This window comes from Vicia villosa, linkage group LG2 (assembly GCF_029867415.1).
Source record: "Vicia villosa cultivar HV-30 ecotype Madison, WI linkage group LG2, Vvil1.0, whole genome shotgun sequence".
Classification (NCBI taxonomy): domain Eukaryota; kingdom Viridiplantae; phylum Streptophyta; class Magnoliopsida; order Fabales; family Fabaceae; genus Vicia; species Vicia villosa.
Window position 1 is genome coordinate 151,867,943 of NC_081181.1, and position 12,813 is coordinate 151,880,755.

At 34.6% G+C, this 12,813-nt stretch overlaps 1 protein-coding gene across 1 annotated transcript; it reads left to right on the forward strand.

Moving 5' to 3' along the window:
- Positions 1–12,000: 12,000 nt before the first annotated feature.
- Positions 12,001–12,753, forward strand: LOC131647082 (uncharacterized). Its single transcript, XM_058916996.1, has one exon. The coding sequence runs from the start codon at positions 12,048–12,050 to the stop codon at positions 12,570–12,572; it is 525 nt and encodes a 174-aa protein (XP_058772979.1). The 5' UTR covers positions 12,001–12,047; the 3' UTR covers positions 12,573–12,753.
- The last annotated feature ends 60 nt before the right edge of the window (positions 12,754–12,813 follow it).

The following is a 12,813-nucleotide window of genomic DNA, read 5'->3' on the forward strand; positions in this document are numbered from 1 at the left end:
TCCAGTTCCAGAGGTGCCTAGCAAAAGGAAAATTGAAAAAAATATGGCAGGAGGTCTCTTGATTAGTTTTGCAGAGGGAACACGTAGAGGGAAAGGAAAAACCTCTTAAAGAAAGATTATTGTCTGTTGGAATTTTGTTGTGAATGAATCTCCAAACAAGCATGGAATGCGAGGGAAAAGTGTTTCTATCCCGAGGAAACGAGGACCAAGAAGCACCAGGGTGAGGTTTCTGAATGAAGTTACAGGTCTGCTTGAGACTTAATGAACCATTCTCAATACCTTTCCAGACAAGCACATCATCAACATCCAACTCAGGAACGTGCACAAATGAGATAAGAGGCAGAAGATTTTGGATAGCAGCTTGAATGTTATATGGAATAGCCCAAGACCTGTTAACCAGCCAATCATTAACCTTAGTAGTAAGAGAATTATGGAAAATTTCAGGAATTTTGAACTTGAAGGCAACAGGTTCTCCAATCCAGTTACCAGGCCAGAAATTAATCCGAGATCCATTTCTAATTAACCATAGACTATTCTCCATAACAATGCTAAAACTCTATTTTATACTACTCCAAATAGAATATTTGATGGAGTAAGTGATGACTCTACAATTTCTTTTAACTCTGGAAGCAAGAAGAGAAAACCAACTTTGATTATCCTTGAGAAAAATACAACACATATGAAGGTTGGTAGTTGCATTGAAAGTATTGAGAGATTTCAAACCAATACCACATTCTTTCATGCTTTTACAACAAGTCTTCCAAGCAACGCTAACAAGCTTGTTTTTTTATCCAAACTCCCACTCCAAATGAAGTTTTTTCTCATCCAGGTTTCAATTCTTTTGATGATACTAGCTGGCCATTTGTATATGATTCTTAACCCAACCTTAGGTTACAACTAATCTAAATGGAACATTATCAACCAAGTCTAAATGACACCTAAATAATGAATGATTATGTATACTTTGTTTGTGTGTATGCATAGAGGTTAAGGATGATGAGCAATCTTAGTATGTGTTTATAGTTTCATCAAATTGAAAATGATGCATGTATGATGTATTTATAGTGGTGCAAGTTGGAGGCAAGAGGGAAACCTAAAATGTGAAAAAAGATGCAAATTTTCTATAAAAAAACAGCATGTGTCGACCTGTATTGATTCATGTGTCGACCTGTATCAGGTTATGTGTTGAAAAATTCAAATAGAGACTATAGGCTTCAAAATAACAACATATATGTCGACCTGAAATATGGATGTATCGACACATAAGTGTAATTTCTAGTGTATGTGTCGACCTAAGAAATGGTATGTGTCGACACATACAAATAGAAGCCGCATGCTTCAATATTGAAGTACATGTGTTGACCTGAAGAATGTATGTGTGGATACATGCACTTGTATTTTGAGCAAAAATTAATTCTTCAAGCTTGCAACTGGTTTTTGATGCTATGTAATTCACTTTTGATGCATGATACATATTTCAAACATATTCTAGGTGCATTCTACGATCCCTAATGCATAGTACACATAACGACTCAAAGATACCGTTCAATGTACAGAAATGCTAAAGCTTTCCTAAGTTTTGACATCATGCAACACATCTAATGGGCAAGTGATAACACGAAAACGTATCGTATGTTTAGATTAATTTATATGTATTATTTTCCTATTTTATTTCGATTATATTACTTTATTTCATATTATGCCTGTATTTCTGTTTTGTTTCAGGTATTTAATAAATCAAGGCTTGCAAAGAAAATAATCAAAGAAATGAGCCAAAATGAAGAGAAAAAGACCAAAAGGGGTGCTTAAAATGATAGGGGGCGCAAACAAGAAGAAACAGGCCCACGGACCAAGCAGCCTAAGAAGGAGGATGCGCGTCACCAAGTGGCCCACGACGAGTGGCACCCACCAGGCCATGCCGTTCGTCACCCCCTCTTACCGGTCGGCACACTTCCTTTCTTTAGTGTGTGACGTGAGTCACACACTCACACTCAGAAGAGAGCGTCGTCAACCCTATATTTTCTCCGCCTATTTTTCCTCCGTAAAGCCAGCACTGAGACGAAACAATTCAAGATTCAAGATTCCTAAAGCAACTCTATAAATACCCAACAAGAAGATTTGAAGAGGGACGAAGCTTTTACCCTACTGCCGTCAATTTATTTTCTCTGTATTTTATTTCCAGCTCAGTTCAAGTCTTCTTCCCAACCATTTTTCAGCAATAGATTCCACACCGGAAATACTATTGCAATTCAACTTTCTTTTTCAGCTTCAGAATTTAGATTTAGTTTTAGGAATAGAGTTTGTTTCTGCAATTTAATTCCAGTTTCGGATTCAAGATTTGGTACTACCAAATTGATATTCTCAGTTCCGCAATTTAATTCAGGTTTTTGTTTTCAGTATTAATTATTGTTTATTATTTATGCTGTATTGGCCATTTATGTCTGGAATATTATTTATCTGCTATATCTGTTCTGATCCGTTAATTAAAATAATGCCCGGCTAAATATTTATTACCGGTATGTAAAGTCATACAACTGAGAGAATCTAGTAATGCTTTCGACGTAATTTATTAATGAAAATCTATTTATCTGGTTATAATTTCTAATACTTAATTAAACCATTTTGTAACGAGAGTTAAAAACGATAGAAGTTAGGATCAATAAAAACGAGAGTTTGAGATTTTAATTGGACAGTAGGAATTAAGCATTAACCTTAAATACAACGAGAGCGTTTTAAGGTTAATTAGTCTTCATTTGTTTTCAAAAATTATTTTAAATTTTAATTGACACATCGAGAGCACTCACTTAGGTTTAATAATAAGATCGTAATCAATAAACACGAGAGTGTGAGAGGAAGGTTTTTAAACTAATGATTTCTACGGAAAGATATTTTAAATTACGATTCACGTTGATAGTTTACAAAATCCCCGACGCCCGACCATTGCATACCGATATAATTCTCTCTTAATTCAATTTAATTCTATTTCCCTATTTCCCCCGTCTGATCCTAATTAATCAGATATTAGCCTTAGATTTACGTAGTAACAATTAAGTATCGTAGGTCGATTCTTAGTCCTTTGGGTTCGATAATCTTTAAAGCTACGCGATAGACTGTGCACTTGCAGTCATAATCATAGACATACCCATTTTTTCGCGATCAGCAGTGCACTCACAATGGTTACTAGAAGGCTAGCATAGGAGTTTCTTAAAACTTATTTTCCAACAAAATTGAATATCAATTAGAAGGACTTTTAATCTTGAGATTAAGCACATTATATTTTCTCACATTAACACAATGAAAATTAAAATGGTCCATATCATATAATTAGAAGGACTTTTAATCTTGAGATTAATCACATTATATTTTCTCACATTAACACAATGAAAATTGAAATGGTCCATATCATATAGGCCATCTTAATTTTTTAGAGGTCATGTGTTGGTTAGTTATAGATAAGTTATGATAAAAAAAATATGGTTAATTTTTTAGTCATTTTTTAACTATGACAAATCTATTATGAGACCCTATTTAACTACTTTCTAAACCAAAAAAAAATTGAGATCCTGTGATGTAGCTCATCTTACACATCCTAAAAAATGACTCTGTTCTCAAAAGTATAATTTTATTATATTTATAAGAGCAATGCCCCCTACAGTAAGAGCTATAGTCTCATCATTTCCATGTTGTTAGGAAATCTCTCGAAAAAAGGCAAAGGACATGAATTGATGTCATAACATCAAAGGCTTGTCAAATTGCTCGAAGATGCAGAAACATCGTGGTTATTGTCGAATTCTGCATAGTATGTTGACATTAAAGACAAGTTTATTTCTAAAACACCAAATATTTCACATGATGATCAAAGGGGAATTAATACCTAAATCTTTCTAAGTGGGTGATCCGTTATTCTCTTTGTCTAAAAATAATCTATTTTTATTCATATAATTATTCTTTAAAAGTGAGACACATAAATTATTTAGGTTTGATTACCTTATTCCAACTAATCATGTGCGTGTCACATTTTTTTTGGCAAAGGCAGGAAATGATACAACATCATATTGTTCTAAGACTTGAAAATCAAATCCTCTTATACAGAAACAACACCACAATCAAAAACCACACCAAAATCAAAATTCAAAGTTATAACCACTTCCAGCCCACCTAATTCAGACCAAAGCACTATGATTATATATTACCTTTAGGACTAAAAATCAGCCACTGTAAAACCTTCTAAGGCTCCAAGAACACCCAAAAACACTGATATCCACCACTCGATTTCCATATTTATCTACCAGCATACATATAAAAAGCACAGACCCGAAAAACAATATTACAACGAGACTCCCGAACCAAGTTATCGACTTGAAGGCACAACTGATTTGAATACACTCAATTAATCAATTCCGCAACTACCTGAAACGATTAATTACAAGTTAAAACTATCACCATCTACAGTAAATCAGTCGAGCCAAAACGTGAAACAAAACTGCGGCCAAAAAGATATATGCTGAGACATTATGACTAAACCAATCACAAGTTAACACTATCAACCTCTGCATCAAATCAGCTAAGCCTAGGCGGAAAATGTAACTTCAACCAATAAGATATCATGCTGACAAACACTGTAAAACAGAGACTATAACAACGCCAATACACAAGCAATCAGAACAGCTCACTCAAATTACTAATTCTGGAAAATTAACAAGAAATTGAGTTTTCAGTGAAAATAAAAAAGAAAGGCTTTGGGTTACTAAACCATTGATACATGTTACATTTTAAATCCATATTTTTTTCTCTATAATCATTTCCATGATTTTTGTTTAACCTCCTCCACCATTCTATCAACACAAACATTTATATTACGAAATATCTTCTCGTTTCTACTTTTCCAAATTGTCCATGCACAAGCACTCCATATAACTTTCATCCTCAAAACATACGCCTTACTCCACCCCTTCAACCCTTCAAGCTTATTTAAATGAGCTTCACAGTTATTTTCTAAAGATGCAGTGATTCCTAGCCAACTACATATCTGATACCACACCTTCAAAAATTTTTTGCACTCTAACGTAAGATGGTCTATTGACTCCGATTTACCGCAATCATTAACACATTCCACGCTACTGTGATCCAATGTATTAGAAATATAGGTTATTACATATTAGTCATAGTGAGATAGCAGTATATATACTTGTAACCTCCTCATTAGAAGGATACATTTCATTCATTTTATAACATTTTATCTTGATTCATGCAAGTATTTTGAAGCTCTTCTCTCCCTCCTTTCATGGATACCATGATTCCTAACATGGTATCAGAGCCTGGTTGGTATCCACCTTGAAAGGAAAATTTCCGCTGCATTTTCTTGAGAAAAAAAATGGAATTTTTTTCTTTCATTTTCTTGTTGTTTCATGTTTACAGATTCATCATCCATTTTTTTTCTCAATTTCGTTTTCGTTCAATTTCTTGGAGGAGTTTCAGTTATCTCTTTGTTTCGAATTTCCTTGATGTGGCATCATCTTTCGTTGATGATTTGATTCTTGTTTGTATTTTTTTGTTCCAATTTTCTTTCCCCCAAAATCTTAGGGTTGTATTTTTTCAAGATCAATTGTATTTTCTTACATCTGATTCTCGCAATTCTGCTTTGAGATTACACAGATTCTGTTTGAGATTCAAGTTGCAGGTTTGATTGAAGTATTCGATATTGCCTTTGGTTCCGGTATTGAGATTTGATGATGCCAGCATCAACTTTCTGTTGCGATTTGACGGTGTAAGCATCCATTTCTGTTTGTGTTTCTATGATATCTCAATTTCTACTTGAGATTCTTGCAATTCAATTCTTAGTTTAACAAGCTTCGAAGGATTTCGTTTAATTGCTTCCCTACCTCTTTCGTCAACATTGCAAAGATGGTGATTCTTTCATATTTTGGTTTTGTCTTCTCTCTGTTTTGACGATGTTGGTTCGGTCGTTCGTCGGAGATAGCGGCAACTCACAACTGCAAACACCATTGACATCGTTATCGTTTGCATCGTTTCCATATAGTCGTGGTTTAAAGTGATTCTGATTTGCGGTTGTTCCAATCAGACAATTCTTGAGTTTGGATTTATTTGCGAGTGGTATTGGCATTGTCATCATAGAAGAAATTGGTTGCAGAGTCAAACTTTCGTGCTTCGTTGTCTTTCATCATCGATACAAGTCAGAAACACTTTGTCTCTGTTATTGGCTTTCAATTTTGTTGTAGGGGTTGTTGCTTGCCTTGATGTCTTATGGATAGTTGAACTCCATTTGTGAATTAAGTTTGGAGTAGTAATCTTGTTTACAATGTGCAATTTCTTGGGCTACATTTTGCGAACATATTCTTCATAATTCTAAGTAGTTTTTGATTTTTCGTATCAATCTTGGAGGTTTCACAGATTGTGTTGAAGATTGATTCACTTCTGTTTGAAAGACTTCACAAGCGCCTTCGCAGTATTTCGTCGCATTGATACTGCGATACATGGTAATCGCCTTGTTCATTTCTATTCATATAGTGTTGTATGTTTGTGTTAGTGAAGGAAGATTTACATGGATTTATGAATTGAATACTCATCTTGTTGCTACTATTTGGTGCCTATGGATTGAAAGCTTGCGACATTTTGTTACTGTCAGTGCAATTTACACGTATTGGGATTAAGCCTTGTTTTATGCTTGTATTGGATGGTTCTAATTTCAACCAAATGGGATATTTGATTGTTGGTTAACATAAGTCATGATATTTGCAACAAGTGAATCCAATCTTAGTGAATACAAATGGCTTATGGTGTCAAACACGTAACAAGATTTAGAATTTGATGAGCATTGTTATTAATTTGAGGAAGTGTTGCAACTATCAAGAGGTATATGAAAGGAGTGTGGGAAACACATACTATTACTGTGATAGCAGTGCTTGTGCATCAGGAGATTATGTAAAGCTTTGAGACGCCCAATTTGAGATGTTAGTTGTGGTTCTTTCATGGAGCAACTTCTCTATATTTGTGAAGACTGAAGCCTAGTTTGGGTTTTTTGATACACTTCTTTGTTGTTGCATTGATGGTGCCTTATTGGCTTTGAAGTTTTTCTTTTGCCCTATTTTGTGAGGGTGATTAGCCTATATTGGTTTTGTTGTTATGCTTCTATCTTATGATAGTTAAGCTTTGTGCCCTTTGTTGGCTTTCTTGATGTGCTTCTATCTTATGATAGTTAAGCTTTGTGCCCTTTGTTGGCTTTTGTTGTGCTTCTACCTTATGGTGGTTAGGCTTTGGTGCTTCTATTAAGTGACTAAGCCTTGAGTTGTGGTTTCTACTTAATGGTTAAGCTTTTGCCTTTTACGGCTTTGATGTTGGTCGATGTATTTTCGACTTCTCTTGTATTTTCTTTCCATTTGATGTATTTTTGGATTGCTTATTTCAAGTTGGAAGTGTTATGAACACCTTCCAACTTGCGGGGGACTATTAGAAATATAGGTTATTACATATTAGTCATAGTGAGATAGCAGTATATATACTTGTAACCTCCTCATTAGAAGGATACATTTCATTCATTTTATAACATTTTATCTTGATTCATGCAAGTATTTTGAAGCTCTTCTCTCCCTCCTTTCATGGATACCATGATTCCTAACACAATGCATTCTTTTTGCATAGATTATCCTTAGTTGCCAATTTATTCTGCATCATTTTCCAAATCAAAATAGACACCTTTTTTGGTATCACATTGAGCCAAACCCTTGCTAGATTTGAGTTGGACCTGCTTGTTGCATCAGTTTTTGTTCTTAAGACCTTATATGCTTCTTTTACTGAATATCCTAAACCATTAACTTCCTCCCTCATCAAACTGTCTTCATCAATTTGAATTTTCTCTCCTATTTCAGTAAAATCTTTCCACCAAGTGGATCTTGTTCCAATGCCTACACCTAACCCTCCTCCACCTAATCGATATCTCTTTGTTAAAATTTTTGCCATAGACCATCTGGGTCAAATTTTAATCTCCAAGACCATTTTCCTAAGAGTGCCAAGTTAAAAGCCCTTAAATTTTTAATTCCTAATTCGCCTTCTTCTTAAGTTACATTTCCCATCCACAAGGTGTAACACCCCATTTCCTAGAAATCAATTTATTAGATTTAATTGGAGTTTGTGGTGTTTATTTAATTATATTCTTGATGATTTAATTAGATAAGTTTGGGAGTAGGGGTGTGTGAACATGTGGTGAGGTGTAGAGAGTAATTAGAAATTGTTAAAAATTATTAAATATTAGTTCATGTGGTTTATTAATAAAATAATGAGAGAAATAAATAAATAGAATGTGTAGAGATTTTAGGGGCATGATGGTAACTGGATGAGGATAAGTGATGGTATATGAGGAAAAACATAAAAGGATCCAAGGTTACTAAATAAAAAGGTAATAAGGAGAAAAGTGAGGTCAATTTACACCATACGTGAAATAGAGAGAAAAAGGTGAAAGAGGCTAGGGTATAGAAGAACAAGAGGTATCCATCCATAGAGTTCAAAGAAAAGCAATTCTAGGAGAGTTCTAAGGTAAGGGTGGGTAAAGATTGTCAATTATGAATGATATGGGTGAATGGTAGATGTAGGGGTTGATTGTTGTTGATTATAATGATTATTGATGCAACTGATAAAAATCCATTGATATTGATGTTGGATGATCATGTTGTGTGGTGTTGTTGATGACAATAATTTCGTGGTATCTTAATTATTGTATCATGTGCTCATGAATCATGTGTTAAATATATGAATTGATGATTGCATGATATATATATATATATATATATATATATATATATGATATTAGGACCTATAAATAGGTGTTGTAGGCTATTATAAATGTTATATAATGGTAGTATTATGAATTTTGAGACTGAGACTTTTTACGGAATCGAAGTCAGAGGTCCGGAAAGCCTCCAACTGCGAAAATCACACTTTTCTAGTTTACTGTCTGGGGTATTTTGTTAAGCGAGCTGTAGCGAAATAGTAGAGAAATTACCTATTTTTCTTCTGTGACGAGTTCGCTAAGCGAGCTGTAGCGAGCATGTACCAAGTAATGGCAGAACGGATGCAACTTTTGACCCGTAAGTCCAAATTGAGCACCGTTCAAAGCGTTAGAAAGCTAACACACTGAACTATAATATGATATAGATAGGTTAATTTTTCGAGTATTAGTTCTATGTATTTTATTTTTAGGAAGTTGATTGTTTATATGTTTTGTTAATGAGTTATTGTACTATTGTGCTAATGTTGTGCTATGATGACCTATTATGATGATATTATGATGATGTATTAGTGATGTTTGCATGTCCAAATATAGAAATGCTATGTTAATAATGAATATGATGTTGAGGACACACTTGACTAGCCAAGTTCGAACCTATGTGTGTTTTTGTTGTTGCATGATGAGAGTTCATGCATCCATGATGTGAGAACTTCAGTTCTCTTTATGATGTGGCATTGTTTCTATGATGATGGATTAAGTGCGAGTAACTAGAATTCCTTGTCCGACAATTTTAGTGAAGTGTTACTATGGTGATGGTAGAGATTTGTGATGTGCTCCGTTCCAAGAGGGAATCAATCCTATGGTGGGGATCATGGAGGAAAATGAACCAGGTGTTCATAATTGATACCACATGCATTTGAGTTAGTGTCGCTGCATTAACATCTATGTGACACCACATATGTTGGATTGATGATATATGATGTGGTGATTAACGATGATTACTATGTGATTATGTGTGAACTATCATGATGAATGAAGGCGTGAGTATATGTTGTATTGATGCTTTTGATTCGTAGACTAGAATTGTTGAAGTTTACTTTTCTCATATGTTATTTATGATTGATTATTATTACTCACCTCTTCTATTTGAATGCTGCCTCCACGTGGGTAACGTGCAGATACTCATGAGTAGACTCCAAGGAAGTAAGTGGAAGTTAGCTTTTGGAGCTTGTTTCAGTTTATCGTTTTAAGTAGTAGGGATTATGCTCTGATTCATGTAACACTGGGTTGAGGTTGACGCTTGTCTTTTTTATTTCTTTTGTTGAGTATTTTGAAGTATCTGCTATTAATTTTATGGTGATACTCTAAGATGTTGATTTGAGTGTTGACGACACTTATCTTTTGATGATGTTATGAATGTTAGAGTTTAAGGCTCAACCTTAGTTGTGGAAGTATTAAGTAAATTTTAATGATAAATCCGTTGCGTTGTTTTTTTATAGTACTTGACCCAAATCAGATGTGTTGGATGCCGTGTGACATTCCAAGTACAAATTAGACATATTGGAAGCCGTGTAGCATCTTAGGTATAAAATGTGTAGTTTAATTGTTCATTATGGTAACCCGTGTTACGAAGCAGGATAATTGTGATGTCTTATGAAGTGTGACACTCTTGTGGTTGTGTTAGCATGATTCAATTAATCGTTGATTTCGTGGGGTTTAGAAAAGTGTTACCCAAGGCCATCATGGTTTATTATGCCAACGTCATGCCATCTATCTCTCTAGTAACCCAGTTCAATATTAACGAAACACATTGAGATTGTTCTGGACCGGCCCAATCACCCTTATTGGGCCAATCCAGCCTTCGGCCCAAGGCACCCTGGACACACGCGTGACAACCTCCCCCGGCCCGTTCCGGGCAAACACCAAAGACAACCGACCACGAGAGAGCCTCGTGCCCGGTAAGCGGACAGCTCATGCGTTACCTAAATCCACACCTTAGAAAGAGGAGCCGATTTCGCTTAGGGATACCCTATAAATAGCCCTCTAATCCCAGAGGGCAAGGTAATCTTTTCTTACCCCAAAATTCTCTCACTTTGTTGTACCTTGTGGATCACATACTTACTTCGGCATCGGAGTGCCTTGCAGGTACAACCATTTTTCCCCTCTCAACCGTTCCGGATATCGAGCCTTCTTTGTTGCCGGCCACCTGATCTGCTCGGTAAGATCAGAGATGTATATTCATTTCGTTCGCAATAAGTTTGAGCTCATGTCTGTGTTCTTCACGTCCCCTCATGATATGAAATTGTGGATATTTTTTACCAAAGCCCCCCTTTCATACTGTTTTAGAATTTCAGAGACAGTCTCAACGTTTGTTAAACTTGTGCTTTAACTACGAAGAAATATTAAAATATATCTATATTAATTGTGTGTTTTGTATCATATTCATTAACTATTAATTATATTTTTTAGGTATTATTATTTTGCAAATAAAATTTGACATAATAATATATTAATGTGAGACATAGAATTGGGGACAACTTCTCTAACCATCACAAAAAGTTGGGTAGTGTACCTTCAACCAATCACAAGATACCATTTAATTTTAACATATTTATTTATTTATTAAATAATACAATTGTTTGTTGTTTCCAAGACATTTTACACTGAATGCAACTTTACTCAACTTTTTGAATTAGGTAGATAAGAATTCACCCATAGAATTACATTATTACGATGATACCCAATATTTAACTGACACTACATCACTTTTTTTATATTTAATATATTTAAAATTAACCCTACATCACTTTTTTTATATTTATTTAATTTAAAATTAACCCATTTTTTTTGGTCACTCAACCAAATTCAAATGATATCATAGAATTCTCCTTTAAATTTTTTAAAGTAAACACTCCAATAACTTGGATAAGGATAAAATAGTGACAAATTGCTTAATCATGTATCCATGGAAGATATCATTAAAATATAAAGAACTGAAGGTGATATATAACAGAAATATGTACATCTCCATTTGACCAATGATTAGTTAACAACTATGAGCAATACATATGAAAAAAATGCTACATAATGAAAGAGATTTTACGGTTCATACATGTAGTACGTGATTGTAAGCCTTTATGGTACACAAGTCATAACTAATCTGTTTGATCCTTCACCAACCGTTAGAAAAAGCATCAATATCAAAAAACGTCACACTCTCTCTCAACCAAAATAACGCTCCTGTTTAGTATTTAAGTATTCTACTCAAACAAGAAACAAAAACAAAAGCATCCTATTCATATATATGGAGAAACAGAAACTCTCAGAAAAAGAAAAGAAAGAAGAGTCAAATTACAGTAACAAAACTGTGTGGGATTGTGGAAGCACTCTCTATGATTCTTTCGAACTCAACTCCTTCAAACACCAGCTTGACTCAGCCATAAACAGATCACTTTCAATGTCTCATTTACCAGAACGTCGGGTCACAATTCTTCAGAAATCATCTTCTTCGTCGTCTTCTTCTACGTCGGTTACCTCGAGGAAGCCGTACAAGATCTCTCGCTCTTTTCAGAAGTTTATTCGTTCCGTTTTCAAGTCAAGCAATGATAAATCCAACGTTTCTTCAAGCAGCAATAGTTTCACAGTGGAAGAAAAATCTTCTAATGAGCGTTTCTACGTGGTTTATGATAAATCTGGATCGGTTCTTTCTACTATACCAGAAGCTCCTGAATTTGAGATTGGTTCTCTTTCGCCGGAGATTTCTTCTTTGGTTAAAAGGTCTGCTTCGGAGCGGTTCACGACCGCCACAATTGGTATTGTGTGTGCTTAAATTTAGGGTTTTTACAATAAACTGTGTAATTTTAACCCGAATGGGATGTAGCTTAATTATTGTCTTAATCAAGTTGTTATTAGTTTTTTATTAGAGTTGATTAGATTATTATTGTACGTTAGTTAACCTTATTGGGGTTTGTGTGCAACATTTGGGTTTTAAATATATCTATAGCTTAATATGTGTCAAAAAAAAAGTTATATCTATAGCTCTCACGATTATATTTTTCATTATTTTGTGT